This window comes from Ostrinia furnacalis, unplaced genomic scaffold (assembly GCF_004193835.3).
Source record: "Ostrinia furnacalis isolate ACB-3 unplaced genomic scaffold, ASM419383v2 OfSCF0720, whole genome shotgun sequence".
Classification (NCBI taxonomy): domain Eukaryota; kingdom Metazoa; phylum Arthropoda; class Insecta; order Lepidoptera; family Crambidae; genus Ostrinia; species Ostrinia furnacalis.
Genome location: NW_021130959.1, coordinates 37,418 through 54,467, shown reverse-complemented (window position 1 = coordinate 54,467; position 17,050 = coordinate 37,418). Strand labels below are relative to the sequence as shown.

General features: G+C 38.5%; 1 protein-coding gene across 1 annotated transcript; it reads left to right on the top strand.

Moving 5' to 3' along the window:
• On the top strand, window positions 1-7,185 carry LOC114349902 (uncharacterized). Its single transcript, XM_028300488.1, has 7 exons — window positions 1-149; window positions 1,809-1,932; window positions 2,345-2,415; window positions 2,997-3,072; window positions 4,321-4,467; window positions 5,470-5,629; window positions 6,944-7,185. The coding sequence occupies exons 1-7, from the start codon at window positions 54-56 to the stop codon at window positions 7,080-7,082; spliced, it is 813 nt and encodes a 270-aa protein (XP_028156289.1). The 5' UTR covers window positions 1-53; the 3' UTR covers window positions 7,083-7,185.
• The last annotated feature ends 9,865 nt before the right edge of the window (window positions 7,186-17,050 follow it).

Genomic DNA, 17,050 nt, shown 5'->3' with positions numbered 1-17,050 from the left:
TCAGTCGATTACTGATAAGTAATTATAATTTTATCAGTATCGAATAAGACAGGATGGCGGTCACGCGTCGTGGATACATTTTTGGTGCATTCCTTCTGAGTGTGTTATGTGTGTTGTTGATAGTTGTGGCAGTGTCGAGTGATAGTTGGGTGAGTAGATAACTTTTTGATATTTTGGAGTTCAGTGTGCTTACCGTGAGTTTACGCAAGGTGCACTCGCTAGCGACTGCGTAAAAAAATGACATTAAAATGTATGGCAAATTGTGCAGCGCCCCTAGCGGCTACTTTAAAAAAAATCTTCATAGATTTCTTTAACGTACTCGCTAGCGAGTACACCTAACGTAAACTCATGTATTATTCTCTGTTCATAAGGAAAAAGTTAGAGCGCTTTCGCACTACGTTCGAACCCAATCCGTCAAAATACAGATGTAGAAATCTAGAGGATTCGGATGACGGATATCGGATATAGTGCGTCTATCATACAAGTATTTTTACGGATTTGGATCGGACGTACCTAGTCAGAAACCGCTTTCACTCTTAAAACATCACACCGTTTGTTGTATTATGAATGACTGATTGTCTGGACCAATGACAGTGTAACTTTCCCCCGGGACAAACTTGGTTTTCAAAGCTGGGAAAGCCCCATGTAAAACACGATAATTTTGGTAGCACTTGAGTTGTAGAGATGAGACAGAGGGGTGGGAATAGTCCTGTAGATCTTGACTACCCTGTGTGTAGCAACAGTGGAAATAAAAAACCTTACTCAAAAGCCCGTTGAGATCTCAAGTTGTAGATCTAAGGTCCCTTGGAGCTGTAAAAATGTAGACTTCAGACATTGAAGTAATAACTTCAGATAGTTATTATTTGTTCAGGGAGAGAATTTCCCATGCTTGTTAAGGATGCGTCAAGGTATTTCAACTTGTTTAGAATCTATAGACCTCTATCTTATCAGTTATGGATATACCTAGTTTATAATCTCTGACTAACACTGATTAATTTCTGTGAATAATACGTTATCCTAGGATCAATGTCTTAAACGTCACTTCTTATATTGTTATGTTACACCTACAATTAAATATCCATGTTTCGGTTTGAAGAAAGTCACGAAAGAAATTCACTGCCTAAGCAGTGAACTTTGATGTTAAAACCATGGGTTAAAACTAATTAAAAATCTAAGGAACACAACTAGAATTTTCCTTAATGATTCCTGCTGGAGTGACGTTGTTCCTGCTGGAGTGACGTTGTTCCAGCGGAAATAGTTTTTTTTAACAGCACCAATTTTTAATGCGGCGCACATTTACACCAGAGTAGGCACTAATACGTTCCACTCATATCACTCTATAAGCTACTTTCCTGCTGAAGTAACGTACATGTTTTAAGCTTCAACCACACCAACGCGTGCAGATCGGGATCGCCGGCGCGATCATAGGCCAATGACAGGTTGCGCGATCCATGACAGTCTGCGCGACCTGTCTTTGGCCTAATGAGGGCTATCGTTTTTATACTTAACAGTTGGCACCCCTGGCGATTGACAGGACCTTACTCTACAGTGGCGCCATCTTGATGAGTGCAAATACGATAGTCATCCTCCCACTATAGCGCTCACCAGTTGGTGCCACTGTCTTCGCTACTAGCAAGTGACAGGACCTTACTCTACAGTGGCGCTAACTGGTGAGCGCTAAAACGATAGCCCTCATTCGCGCCGTGATCGCCCCTACACGCGTTGGTGTGATTGAATTAGTCTTGGCTTGACTTTATAAAATTCCTGTTTTTTCATTATTCTGACGCTGATATTCAGTATTGTTTCAGATAGTATCTACCGCGACCCCATCCCAAGACTTGCTATCGCAGGTCAGCAACTTCAGATATGGGCTGTTCAGAGGGGAGATACTTCTCTACAGCCTGGCCACACCCACCTCACACACAATGTACAGTAAGTAAACGTTTTCTTATGACAGATGACTTAAGCAAAAGAACATAGCTCGATGGATCAGCAATATGAAGTGGCAATGGGCAGGGCACATAGTAAGCAGAACTGACGGTCGATGGAGCCGTCTGAGGTGGAGGTTATGTACCGGAAAACATAGTGTGAGTCGTCTACCCACAAGGTGGATAGATGTCCTCATAAAGGTGTCAGGAAGGCGCTGGATGCAGGCCGCCATCAACCGGCCAATCTAGATATCATTGGGGGAGGCCTATGTCAGCAGTGGACGTCCTATGACTTAAATAATGACGATGAAGAGAAACATAGCAATTTCTTGACATTCGTTTTTTGTCGGCCGATAGTTTGGTCGGGTTTCATCTGAATATAGTGAAGCTAATAATAATGTAAATTATGTTTACAGTGGTATGTCTACCCGACGTGAGCGCATGTGCAGTGAGCTGTAAAACTGAGCCTATAGCGAGAGAGGAAGAGGTAAGTTAACCAAAAATGCTTATAAACTTAAAAAGCATCTATCCTAATAGAACAGATACTTACGCGGCGTAAAGCGTTAACCTGACGTCGCGCTATAGCGCCATATTGTGGTGGTAGAATGTGGATAGTTTCATTTAAAAAAAATACAGCGCCGGCGCTTGAAGTAGGTACGCAACACGCAACGCTCTGTCGCAGCGATAGGACAGTTTGACACTAGGTTCTACATTCTACCTATACAAATCGGCGCTAAAGCCCGGTCCGTGAGCACGTAGAATTTTGTCCAATGACCCCTAGCTACTTACCCATCCTTATCGCTCGCGCGTAATTATATTGCTGTCGCGACCCGCCCGCAGTGAGTGTGCGAGCGCGATAGTAACACAATTACGCGCGAGTGATAAGGATGGGTAGCTAGGGGTCATTGGACAAAATTCTACGTGCTCACGGACCAGACTATATAGCGCAAACTGGTGTATTTAGCCTTTGCCTAAATACACCAGTTTCATCCAACTGCACGTCTTTATTGTTCAGCTTTATTGTCATTTGATTCTATGTCATCTTTATTATGGTAAAAACTTTTATAGGTTCGAGCGATGGCGCAGGGCTACATGCCGAACCTGGGATGTCTCGCTTTCACCGAAGTGAGCACTGCAAACCCATGTAAGTTTCACATTTTATTATAACAGCATTTATTTAGCTTCAGTTTTCTTTTTCGGACGAATACCAAAACCGTCCAAGCCCTACAATGTATTGCCATTGGCTGAAATGATGAACGATTAATCTCATTGCAGGGCCAGGGTAACATCAGTTAACCTGTTTATTATAAACCTTTGTCATCTGTCGTCGTTTTGCACTGGAGGGAAGTCAATCCTTACTATCCAATTTATCTTGATTAGAATGACAGCTGTCATCAAAAGTAACGACATAATTTTGTAGTAGCGATCAATGAGAGCTAAATATTGGCGGACAAGAAATAATTCACGTCTGACCTACAAACAATATTTTCGACGACAGTGCTTCCAATAAAAATGATAATTTCGTGTAAATGCAGCGTTAAATTACACCCTTGACATGAATTTTAAATTTTACTGTCTTTAAATTTAAATCATAATTGTCATTTTCTACACTAATATTATAAAGAGGAAAACTTTGTTTGTTTGTTTGGTTGTAATGAATAGGCTCAAAAACTACTAGACCGTTTTAAAAAATTCTTTCACCATTCGAAAGCTACATTATCCACGAGTAACATAGGCTACATTTTATTTTGGAAAAAAATATGGAGTCCACGCGGGCGAAGCCGCGGGCGGAAAGCTAGTTATGAATAAAGATATATGAAGAAAAATTGGGTGCATTTTTTCATATCATTTTTTCGAAAACTTATCGATACATCTATGTGAACCGTACGAAACATACCCATCACTAGTCACATTCGTTTGACAGCCGTCATTCTAATCAAGCTATATTGGATAGACTATAACTTCAATCTCTTCTATTAAGTTTCATTAATTTCGTCACGGTTCCAATGACAGTTAATTTTCCCCCGGAACAAACTTGGTCTTCACTGGGTTTTTATTGGGGCAAGCTGTAGATCCCGGCTACACAGGAGTTGCAGGGGTGGGAACTGTTAAATAAATTTTGTTAAATATACCTACAAGCGGCGCAGGACCGGTCTTTGTGGAAATCCTTGGGGGAGGCCTTTGTCCAGCAGTGGACGTCTTTCGGCTAAAACGAACGATATAGGTATCGTAAATCTTTGGATACACCAGGCGCTGGTAGGGCCTAAAAGATAAGGAGACATGTAAAGTGCCCCTTAAGGGCATTGTAGGTATTTGACGATCATAAGTGCCACCAGTGGTCAAAATTTAAAATTTTAGATTTTTATTTTGCTAATTGAAATTCCTTTTCCAGTGGACCGTCCTCCAGTGATCAGCTTCGCAGTATACGTGTGTGTGCTGCTATTCCTCTTCCTGCAACTTGCGACTGCTGTGGTGGCCGCTGGTCTCTCCATCATCAATGCTACTATGAACCCTACTGAACCCATGTTTGGGTTGCCTGGTAAGTGTACGAGCAACACGTTATAAATAAGCCTACCATATACGTTTACTGCTGGGGACTTTTGACCAGTCTGCAGATTAGAAATTGTGGATAGTGTATAATAATCCTCTAATCTAGAAGTAGCATCGAGTCCAGCCACAAGTAGGACCGACGACCTGGTAAAGGTAGCAGGAAGGTGCTGGATGCAGGCCGCTACCAACCGTGCGATGTGGAAGTCATTGGGGAGGCCTATGTTCAGCAGTGGACGTGCTGCGGCTGAAATGATGATGATGAATCTAGAAGTAGCATCTTCTTAGCTTTTAATACAAGTCTAGTCTTTGAAACAATAATACATTATAGTCGTTTTATTTTCAATAGCATTAATAAAGTCTGATAAGATGACCACAGAAAGTTCACTGTCCGAACACTCCTAGCAATGTAGTAGGTATGACATTACCTTGCTCAGATTTTTAGGCACAAATTACAGAATTGGATAAGCGTGAATTAAATGAAAAGTGTCCATCCATCCATAGCTTCCTACAGAGAAAGATATTTTAGTCCTTTACAGTAATACCCCGCTTTACGCGACCCCGTTATGCGCGGTTTCACCATAACGCGAATTTCCAATTTTCGCGTAACATTTAATAATTTCAAATGTCTCACACCTACGCGAAAGAATGTGTATAAACATAATGTAAAGTCATTAATTTCTCTTTGGTCGCGGGAATCCTCGCTTCCTCTGAACATTCTGATTGAAGAATTGGGTCTTCCCCGACTTATGACTCTGTTCTACGGGGATTCCCTCGTTTGTTTCGTTTGTTCCGTCGTGTTTAGCTCGGCTGGTAGTCGAGCAATGACTCTTGTTTTAACATTTATTGATTCGTATTTTTTGTATTTGACTATGTTTAATCATATACCTCGATATACGCGAATTTCAGCTAACGCGATTTTTTCTGGAACGTATCCTTCGCGTAAAGCGGGGTATTACTGTATTTCCAGCTTATTAATTTGTTTCTTTTGCAGGTTGCCTATGGTCCAATGCAGTAGCAGCGCTCCTGGGCCTAACAGTCATGATGCTGTTCGGCATCTACTGGGCCACGTCGGGATTGAGCGAGCATTTGGCCTTCGCGCACATAGCGTTTGATTTCTTCAAGCCTGGGCCGTATTTGGGGTATTCTTACTGGTAAGTACCATCAGGTGAGATACAGGCCAAGAGCTTCCTCGTTGTGGATAAAAAAAAAAAAAAGTGGGACTTTGGTATTAGGAACATAGGTACAGGTGGTACAGTCAAACAGTTCGTAACACCAAAAGTGGCCAAAAAGTTGACGACACAACCTTATTCCAATTGTTACAAAGACGTTTTTCGAACTTATTTGCCTACTTTGAGTTCGTTCGTTCGTTTCAGCCGAAAGACGTCCACTGCTGGACAAAGGCCTCCCCCAAGGATTTCCACAAAGACCGGTCCTGCGCCGGTTGCATCCAGGTACCTCCCGCGACCTTCACCAGATCGTCGGTCCACCTAGTGGCTCCTAGTCCCCGGCGGCCCCACTATCCCGGGCGACGGTAGTGGTCACGGTAACGGTGTGGCGAGGGGTGCTGAGAATCACCGGGTACCGACAGGCTGAGACGTGGTCGCTACTTTGAGTATCACGAACTATTTGACGATGACTGTACGTCGACCCACAAGGGGGACCGACGACCTCATAAAGGAAGGAAGACGCTGGATGCAGGCCGCTACCAATTGTTCAATATGGAATCCATTGGGGGAGGTCTATGTTCAGCAGTGGGCGTCCTGTGGCTGAAATGATGATGATGATGATGATGACAAGTAGTTCTGTAGACGGCTATACGATGATGACGATAAAGACAATGATGCTGATGATGAACTATGCTTTGGATATCAACCACTTGGAACTACGGGGGTAGGACCGATATTAAATTAATGAGTTCTGTCGATTAAAGATTTTCTATTCCATTCACACCCTAGTCCAATCACCAACCTGAGGTAGAATTGTAAAGCAATCGTTATCATTTGACAGTTCATAAAGTAAGATTATTCTGTCAAACGCTTTGTTTAACTGACTTTAACGTACGTTATGAACTGTAAAATGATTACAATTGCTTTACACAATTCCACCTCTGAACCTACTTTGGTCAAAACCTTAATCTATTTCAGTCACGCTATGGGCTATGGAAACCTTAGCTTTCGGTTGCAATCTTGCAGCATGTTCATTTAGAACCATTAGGCCCAGAACACACGGTGAAACGCAACTGCAACGAAACTGCAACTTCTAGTTACTTTTGTGTGGTCTCTCAACGGACGCTATGGCAGAAACTTAGATGCAACTCAAAAGTAACTAGAAGTTGCAGTTTCGTTGCAGTTGCGTTTCACCGTGTGTTCTGGGCCTTACTCTAAAAAAAAATATTAACAAACATGTTACTTAAAACACATAAATTCAGCATCAATGTGTTAATAGTGCAACAAATAATGTTTCAGGTTGCTACTAGGGGCAGTGCTGTGTTCTTTAAGCAACATCGGCTTGATTCAACTGAGGACTTACCTCTTGGAGAGGGACCCCCCTCCCCCCACTATTAAGGTCGAGAACCACTCCGATGGGACTATATTCTTGTACTAAAACTAAGATTAAATTGCGTAAAGGCGACAGCACATCAGGCTTTACATTTTTGTTGTATGATAATAAGCCATCAGGGGCAATATTTTTTATAAATACCGTAGAATAAGAGACATTATTTTGTATTATTTATTGAAATAAACAATGTTACACCTATGAGTGGTTTAATTAAATAAATATTTACCTATGTAAAAAAGATCTATAGTCTGGTCTGGAACATAATTACGCGCGAGCGATAAGGATGGGTAGCTTGGGGTCATTGGACAAAATTTTACCGTGCTCACAGACCGGGCTTTAGTATAAGTATGCAAGAAGAAAGCTCTAGTATTTGAACGTTATCATTAGCTTTAACTATTTGATTTGATTTGATTTGAAAAGACTAAATTACATTTTGTTTAATTTTGTCAACCAAACAATCCAGAAACCATTGGGTCTAGACAAAGTGCAAATTATAATCGCAAACCAGTCGAAAAGTGGTCGAAAAGCCCCTTTTTTGTATGGAGTTTTGACAGATTCGATTTTCGATTCGATCAAAAAGTGCGTTTTGTCTAGGGGGGCAGATAGTCTACCCAAAACCGAAAAAGGTACCGTGCTCTATTAATCTATGTGACCAAAAAGTTTGGAAACCTTTATTTCGGATCTAATAACAGTCAGATTATAAACAAAAACAGAACTAACTAAGAACCTAAATTAATTCTTTCCACAATTTATTAACTTCCCAATTAATTATCCCTCAAAGGCAGACAACAAATCGGTTTCCGTTTTTCAAAGAGCTTACTTTCTTTCAAATTGATTTAAAACGGGCCCGTTTTAGTTAAATCCGTTATTAATTACTCTTGATTCTCACTAATTTCTGTATGGAGTGGGATTTTGGAGATAATTATCTGTAATTTACTTCTAAGCGTAGTACTTTAGTTATTAGTCTGTATTATATTGCCTTTTGGGAACTATAATTGAAGATTATTATATGCGAAGTACGTGCGTAGGTACCTTACGAATTATATCAATTCTGGTGTACATGGGAGAAAGAAAAATACACATAGGTATGTACCTACGTTATATGAATACGTATACAATAAATACAATACATTAAGTCAATTAATACCTAAAGATGACCAAATTAAAATCAATTGATTTCCTATTAGGTACTATAAGTAGGCAATCCTCCAAAAAGTAATTTACTTTAAGGTCTGTATTATAATAATAATGACTGCACTAAGTCTTCTCCTTGCTAAAAGCATTTGTGGCGTTATGTATGCAGAACGCTGTCATTATATCCATAAACTCTTCAACCAACTTTACTAAAGAAATTCGAAGCATACTGGAGAATAGTAAAGACAGACCGAGTCAGTAATTTCTAAGCGATTATCAGATAATTTTTCGTCATAAAATTAGCAATGACAAAATACTGGTACCAAAGTAAAACAAAAATCATAACAAGCAGCCAGAATGTGGGAGTAGGAAAACCATTAAGATTACCAATAAACTAGCTGTGACAACGTCTTCGTCTACGCAGAATTTAATGTTGCCATCGTCCTATAAACGCAGGCACAAAAGTTAGTCAGCTTACGGGACTATTCCCACCTCTCGTTCCCACCGATGCAACTCCTGTGTAGCCAGGATCTACAGCTTGACCGCCAATAATAACCCAACCAGTGAAGGTCAAGTTTGTCCCGGGGGAAAGTTAAACTGTCATTGGACCCGCAACGAAATTAATCAGAAGAACATAGGAGGAGTTCGAAGTTAGTCAGCTATAGATAAGCAATTTACTCAGAAGTCCAACGCTGACAGAGTTCGGTTAAGTATAAATACGTATGTAGACTTTCAAGAGAACGAATCTACTGCATCAAGTTCCATTGCCTTAATACCTCACCTCTGTAAAGTGAACTCTCTCCAGGGATTAACAACGAGTGTAATGAAAAAGCTCGGATTTAAAGCGAAAGGATAATCTTGTGCAGCCTTGTTTTTGATTATGTTTTAATGGCACTTCGTTGCAGATGTTTGTCATTTTAAAATAAGTGACTCCATTGTTTTAAGTCGTCATTTCAAGTACCTAAGCATATTTACTAATGTGACGATTTCGAGGCATTTTGGCTTTTTTTGCAAAATGAGTAACTTGAATTGTCACTACAATTATTTATTTAATAAAACTTATAACCACTTAAAACACAGCAATAAGGCGAACTTAATGCCATTTGGCATTTTCCTCCAGTTAATCTTAGCCTAGGCGCAGACCATCGATTTTTTGTCGGCTGATAGTTTAGTCGGGCAGTTAATCAGTACGGAGATGTATGAAAGTGCCCACATTACACCGATTTGGTATCGGCCGATTCTTCATACAAATTAGAATCGGGCCCAACTATCGGCCAACTAAAAATCGGTGGTCTGTCTGCGCCCAGGCTTAGGGCCAAGAAGCTGAGAGAGAGAGCCTACAGCGACGGTTCAACAACGTATGTACTTAAGTAAGTAGTAGCTGTGGTAGTAGTGGTGGTAGTGGTAAGTACCTAATTACTTAGTTATGAACTGATTCATACAATCTTCCTTATCCTTCAGGGCTATGACAGTGAAATAGTAAATCTAAATTAGCCATGAGATTCAGCAGCCGATAAATTTTGAAAAATGGACAAATGACAAGTCAGCATTTCAAATATCGCGAGAAATGCTCCTTGAATACAGAACAGTGTCAAGAGAATCTCGGAACCTGCTTTAAATTCAACCTGTTTCGATGGAAATGAGTCATAAAATAGTTCATAGAACAGTGAGTAAGCTCATTTTTTTACTACCGATGGTGGTGTTGTTTTTTTTACGGTCACTCGGTTGGTTTCACAGTCTCCTCCCACTTATGGCGAGTGACGGAGCACCGGGGTCTTTTTAGTGGGTATGCCTCGTCCTTCTGACGTGGTGAGCCCCACATAACCTACCCTGTCCCCGCAGGGTAGGTATGCGATTCAACGCATTTTTTCCCCGTAAAAAAAGGGACCTGGGACGTGTAAAAGGGTTAATACTGGGAAGTGTAAAAATAAATGCCTTTTTAACATAACATAAACACTTAGATAATTACAAAAAAGATTTAGTTAACCTCATTTTCACTCGTTACCAAAAATAACACTCATTCGTTTCTTTTTCCATTTCACAACTAGTCCGTGACGAAAAAAAAACAAGAAAAACAAAACAAAAAAAAAAAAAGAAATGTCAATCACCAAATGTCAAAAATTTATTCACATACCTTCTTTCTCCTTTCTCGGCGGGAAAGTGAAGCGTGTTTAGCAGTTTTGTCTCATGTTTATTGTTATTAATCGAATATTCATGTGTATTATTGGTGGATTATTAAACTTTAATTTTAATTAGACATAATATTGTTCGTGATCGTGCGTGAGTGTTAACACAAAACAATAAAGTTTTTCGTGTGTGTGTGTCTGACTTAGTGGCTGGAAATTATTTGCTGTGAAAATGGAAAATTCTCCGTGTGCGGGGCAAGGAGTTTGATAGCCAATATCGTTCACCAAGCGCGCGCGCATGCCCAAGTGGTAAGTAGCATTAATTGTGTATTATACTTATTAAAATTCATTTTATACGTGTCATTTTTTATATGAGTTACATACATACTTATTAGGTACCTACTCACGTACGCGACAAATTGTCGCGTTGAGACACCCAACCGTGTTTTCTTTAATTTAGTTGAAATGGAACGCGTAAGTTTAAAAAAAATCTTTTAATATTTTAATTTACCTATTTTATTTGGTTTTGTCATGCCATAACTTGTAAAAGATTGTAGCGATTTTAACTATCTTTTCTTTTGAAGTTTTCAACTTACTTTGTAGAAGGTTATCACTAGAATGGCCGCCGTCCCATTTTTGTCCCACTCGCGAATTTGATCGTCTCTAACTTTTTTATTTTTCAACGAAAGTCCAAGAAACTTTTTGACTTTTTCTGATTTATTGAATTTTATCATTTTTTAATGTTTTTGATAATATAAAATTAATAGAAAAAAATTAAAAATTGGTTTTACCTAGAAGCGCCACTGGGTCATTTTTGTCCCACCCTGGTATTTGCAACAATAATTCGATGAAGAGTCCTTGTTTCGAGGAGGTACGAGAGTGGAGAGGTGAGGAGCGTTTAGGTGACTCGTGACAATGCAGAAATATAAATATATTGTACTAATTTCTGCCTGTGACTTCACCCGTGAGAAATTAAGTTTATCATAGAAAGACCTAATTTCTTGACACTTATCGTTGTTATTTGACCAAATAACTGAATATTTTTGTTAATTATAGCCTGTATTATGTTATTCTGAAGTATTAACAATAAAACTGCAAAGTTTATTAAGATCGGCTTAGTATTTTTTGCGTAAAAGAGTGAAAAATCATCCATCGATCTAACCATGAATCCATACTCACTTAGCTCAAGTTCAAGGCATATATTCACCCATTTACTCTTCCTATCCAGTATCCATTCATCAGTCCGTCCATCCTTCAATTCATCAATCTTTACTAACTTTGACATTTATAATATTAGTAGAAAGGTGGCTTCTAGACATTGGCCAGTTCATACATTGTAATATGATTTGATACATTTTTAAAATGTGTGACTTATAAAATTTTGAAAATTAAACATACATTCTTTTCATTGTAACTGGTTAAAATCTTCGCTTTGTGTGTACGGATAACAGAAAAATAACCATACCTATAGAAATTCCTAAACACATAGTACACCAGAGAGACAAAAAAAAACATACAAAAAAACTTTGTGCAAAATTTATTTTTCCTTCAAAAATAATAATGGCTAGTTAAAGTAGTAATTTCATAATTTTAATATAGTATAACACCATGTAATATGTGACTATTTTTATATGAAACCAAAAATATCTGACTTTTAATAATTAAATATTAAAATTGAATACATTTATGTTTTTCAAGAAATAAGTACATATTGATTCAACTATAAAGATAAACCTTTTTTTAAGGATATTACAAATAGTTTTAACCATAATGTTCATACCTGAAACTAAAAAATCTTACAAAATATATGGTGGGACAAAATTGACCCAGCGGCGCTTTTAGGGGGGTCGTAATCTTCGGCACTTCTAGTGTTATCAAAGAAGAAAATTGTAGAAAAATGCGCAGAAAATTTGATAATCAAATCTTACCGACTCGACTAAGTACCTAAAGCTGTTAAATTTGCGCACATAATGCTGAATTTGGAGTGGGTAGGTTTACGTTTAGGTAAATGAAACAATTTTCACGCGAGCGAACACGAAGTTGGGGGCACAGTTATTATCGTATTTTGTTTCTTCAATCCTTTTGGAGTAAACCCACCTACTTAATTCGCCTTCATTGTGGCAAAATGTAGCTAGGTCGCATAGAGGAAATACTTTAAATCTGCCATCTGTATTGTTTAGCTGAGATTCCGTGAGATCCGCACTGCTGCAGACCGAGATTTTCCCGTCATGTGAGACCTAGTATCTTTTATGATGGAAAATGTTCTGGCTTTTGCTAGATTTACGAAGATATGTTAAGAGTAGCCTACTGTTATAAATAGGATAGGTTCAAATAATAAGACACCGGTCTTAACGCGACGTTTATTAATGAGTTACATTATGTACTCACGACTTGATGTTTCGGCTGCGATGCTGCAGCCGTGGTCACAAGCACACCGTGAAAGTTTAAAATCTTATAGGATAGGTTAGCCAAATGACGTCCACTGCTGGACAAAGGCATCCCCCAAGGTTTTCCACAACGAACGGTCCTGCGCTGCCCGCATCCAGGTTCTTCCCGCGACCTTTACCAGATCGTCGGTCCACCTAGTAGGAGGCCTGCCCACGCTACGTCTTCCAGTATCTCTAGCACGAAAAACTTTTGCCGTCGAATCGTTTGCGTATTCGATTAAATTCGATACACAGCGATACATGTGACGATCTTGATTGTCAAAATTAGTTTCGTGCTACCATTTATCACACTAAGTTCACTTTACGTCACGTTCACAGGGGTGCTGTTTAAGTTTTCATAGTACCAGTTATACCAGGAGTTATTCACGGATAAAAGTTTGGTCGAATCCGGTCTTAATCTTTTGATGGCGATTCGAATACACAAACGATTCGAAGTCGAAAGTTTTCGTGCTGGAGGTATAGAATATGTTCACACAGTTCTGAAGTTACTTGGCTTTCACGACAATACTCTCCCACGCAGCCTTTCTTTCAATTGCCGGTACCAAATTCCGATACACTTCACAGCCTACGTGAAATATCGTGTATAATGAAAAGATGCATCCGGCGGAAGTCGGCGACGCGTGAACCAACACCTGATAGCGATTTGGGAAGGAATGAGGGGAGGAGGCATGGTGAAATTGATTAGCTAATTTTAGAACTAGCTACTACTTCCATGAATCCCAACTAATATTATAAATGCGAAAGTAACTCTGTCTGTCTGTCTGTCTGTCTGTCTGTCTGTTACGCTTTCCCGCTTAAACCTCGCAACCGATTTTGATGAAATTTGGCATAGAGATAGTTTGAGTCCCGGGAAAGAACATAGGATAGTTTTTATCCCGGTTTTTGAAACAGGGACGCGCGCGATAAAGTTTTTCTGTGACAGACAAAATTCCACGCGGGCGAAGCCGCGGGCGGAAAGCTAGTCACTTAATATTTCTTATGTCCTTTTTGTCGTTCGACAAAACAAACCAATCACTTAACCAAATAAACAGAAGTTTTTTTGTAAGTAAATTATTTAGACTGAGTTGCACCACCTAACTTTAACGGTAACTATGACGATAACCGGTGCATTTTGTATGGAGTTTGACAGATTTTTGACGTTTGTCAAAGTTAAAGTAAGATGGTGCAACCCAGCCTTAAAGTTTACCTAACTTTAGAGTATGTTAATAGTATTTTTAGTATCTTTACTTATTTTATTTTATCTATTTGCTCCTGAACTTTTCTTCTTCGTCGCTAAATTCTTGGCAGAGTGGTCGTGGTCGTCACACCCTGAACTCATGATCCTATTTTAAAAAAAATAGAGTGTCTTATGGCTGTTACCTAGTTTTTTTTTTTTTTTTATTATTATTCATTATTGAGCAATTACATATTTGATTATAGTTGAATAGTTATAGCAAAAATAAAATTTGACCTAAAAAGTACCTAGGTAACTACTGTCCAAGCTTTTTATTTTACGGATAAAATTATGAAATTATCCGTGATTCCCAATAAAAACTTTAACCTCTCCAGTCTGTATTTAAATCTGAATAAAAAGCAATAAAAAAGCAAACAGAAATTAACCCGAATCCGCTAAAAAGTAGCTTCAAAGTCCACAATTTATGGGACAACAAAATGTCAGCACATGGCGATGGCATAGTGGCGAGAAATAGCGTTTTTGAAAAGGAAAAATACTGATATTAGTCATAAGTAGCATTGTTAAATACCTAAGCATTATCGATATCTGTGCAGTAAACCTATCTAGTTTCTGCGTAGAGGATTAGCACATTTTAATAATTCATCATCACAAACTTTCGCACTATCGTCGTTTAAGTTCTATAACCACGTAAGTCATTTTTAGCTACTTTTCAGGAGATTGGAGGACGCGTCTTTCGATTCTCTAGCGAATAGCATCAAAGTGTCAAAACCGCCAAAAATGACTTACGTGGTGATAGAACTTAACCGACGCTATAGTAGGCATCTATTAGGATAGGAGTACTTAGTGCTATTTGTACTTCGCGAATCAGGTTTGATTCGAATTTTCACGGCTATTACTAAAAACAAAGGGCATCTGTAAGCTCTTATTAAAAAAACCTATTTATCTTTCAGTACAGGTCGGAATAAAAATTACACCCTTAACCGATTGAGTCCCAGACGGCATTAATTAATGTCATAACAATTGATTTATCTATTGTGTCTAGATTCGCGGAGCTTGAAGGATTAAGTTACTAATGTTGGTATAACATGGAATATAACCAAGTGCCCATTTAGATACCTACCTACTTAACATAGTAACAGGATACGTAATACATCCAGTGCCAATTCAAATTAAGCGCTACTTAATTAGGTACCGATTGGGAGCCAAAAGCTGATCAGTCAGACGGCGAAGTCAATCGCCAATCAATGGCCGGCCGAATGCCTTCGGCTTAGGCACGTGTAAGCCAGCTTAGTACCCACCTACATAGCACCTCGATTGACGTTTGCAATGCTGGCCATGCTGGCAATTGCCATTTGGTAATTACAATAATTTAAAACACAAGAACGACCATTCTGATCTTATAAACTCAAATAGTTTTCAATTGTAAGATTTTTAGATGCTTTGACATAAGAGTTTGTCAATTATTGTCATCGTCATCATCAGTCCACTGTTGAACATATGCCTCCCCCATAATGGTTGGTAGCGGCCTGCATCCAGCGCCTTCTTGTTACTTTTATGAGGCCACCCACAAGGTGGAACGACCCACCTTGTGTCCTGTACTTATGATTTCTAGATAATATATATCTAAATACCTATAACTAAAAGGTGACTGACTGACTGACTGACAGTGATCTATCAACGCACAGCTACTGGACGGATCGGGCTGTTTGGCATGGCAGGTACCTAGATGTTATGACGTAAGCAACCGCTAAGAAAGGATTTTACGAAACTCCACCCCTAAGGGGGTAAAACGGGATCTACGCGTACGAAGTGGCGTTCGGCCGCTAGTTACTTATACGATTGCAGTCAATGAAAAATCTTTGCATATCATAGGTAATAATCGCTTCAGTTTATACCCGTGCGTGTTCCCCACCGCACGTCGCAACACAGGTGACTCGAATATAATTTATAAGGGCAATTTCCGAACTCGCACGCACTATCTATACCCTTCGGGCGAAGATTTTTCACGGGATCCGTATAAATCTCCCGAAATTCAGGTTCGGGGGAATTTATTTTGTGAACAGAATCGAGAATTTGTTTTCGGCTTAAGCAATTTTTGGGAGTATTTTATCCACACTTTTTGGAGGGACAGATTTAGACCATTTTTTAATTCTTTTTTATATTTTTAGAAGATTTAGTTAAGTTATCTAGTTTAGCTAATCAAATACGTCGTTAATCTAGGGATTTTCGAATAATGTCCTAGCCAAACCAAAATGGTTTTCTTCTTGATGTTCTTAAGTACATGAAAGAGCTATACTTTTATGTGTTTTATGAAGAAATGAGTGTCTGGAAAATATTTTTCCATTGGGGACCTTGTGGAAATAAAAGCACTTACACTCTAAAATAAGGTGTTTGTGTCATAAATAAAAATGTATGTAGATAATACATAAAGTTGTATGTAAAATAAAAATGACTTATACTGACGAGATTTAGAAATTTATTAATATTAAAAGGCATGTATTTAAATGATCCTTTTAAATTAGCAAAAAACGGCAAATAAAAAAATCTAAATGGTCATCTATTTTAATGATTGATCCTCTTTCTTTGAGACATAAAATAAATGAAATCGATCGATATTTAACCCTTAAATGCATAGTGTTGCCATATGTCTACGAAGTACTTTTTTAATTATAAAAAGTAACACATTTTATAAGCGTTTCTGAACGTATGCTAATATCATAGAAAACATCATAATAAAAATAAAAAAAACGCAAATGAAGGTAGATTTGAAAAAAAATTAACCGATATTTGACGTAGCGATTGCGAAAGAGAAAAAATTGGTAGTGTTAAAATTTGTGGTATTTTAATTTCGGATTCAGTGAGAATTAATTGCTAAAACGATTGGAAAAAAATACATACGTGTTAGAAATAATGTAAGAATTCATTATTATAACTTATTTTTTTGGTAATCTATCCCGAATGTGCCTTCGACTTGATTTTTGTGTATGTAGCCAAATGTCTACACCATGCGTTTATGCCATAAAATTGTTCTATGGTTTGCTTATTTGGCTTTTCTTTTCAGCATGTTTAGCTCGCTATCTGAAAAGGAAATTGAGGCAGCTCTTGCTGCTTTAAATGATGGTGCAGTCTCAG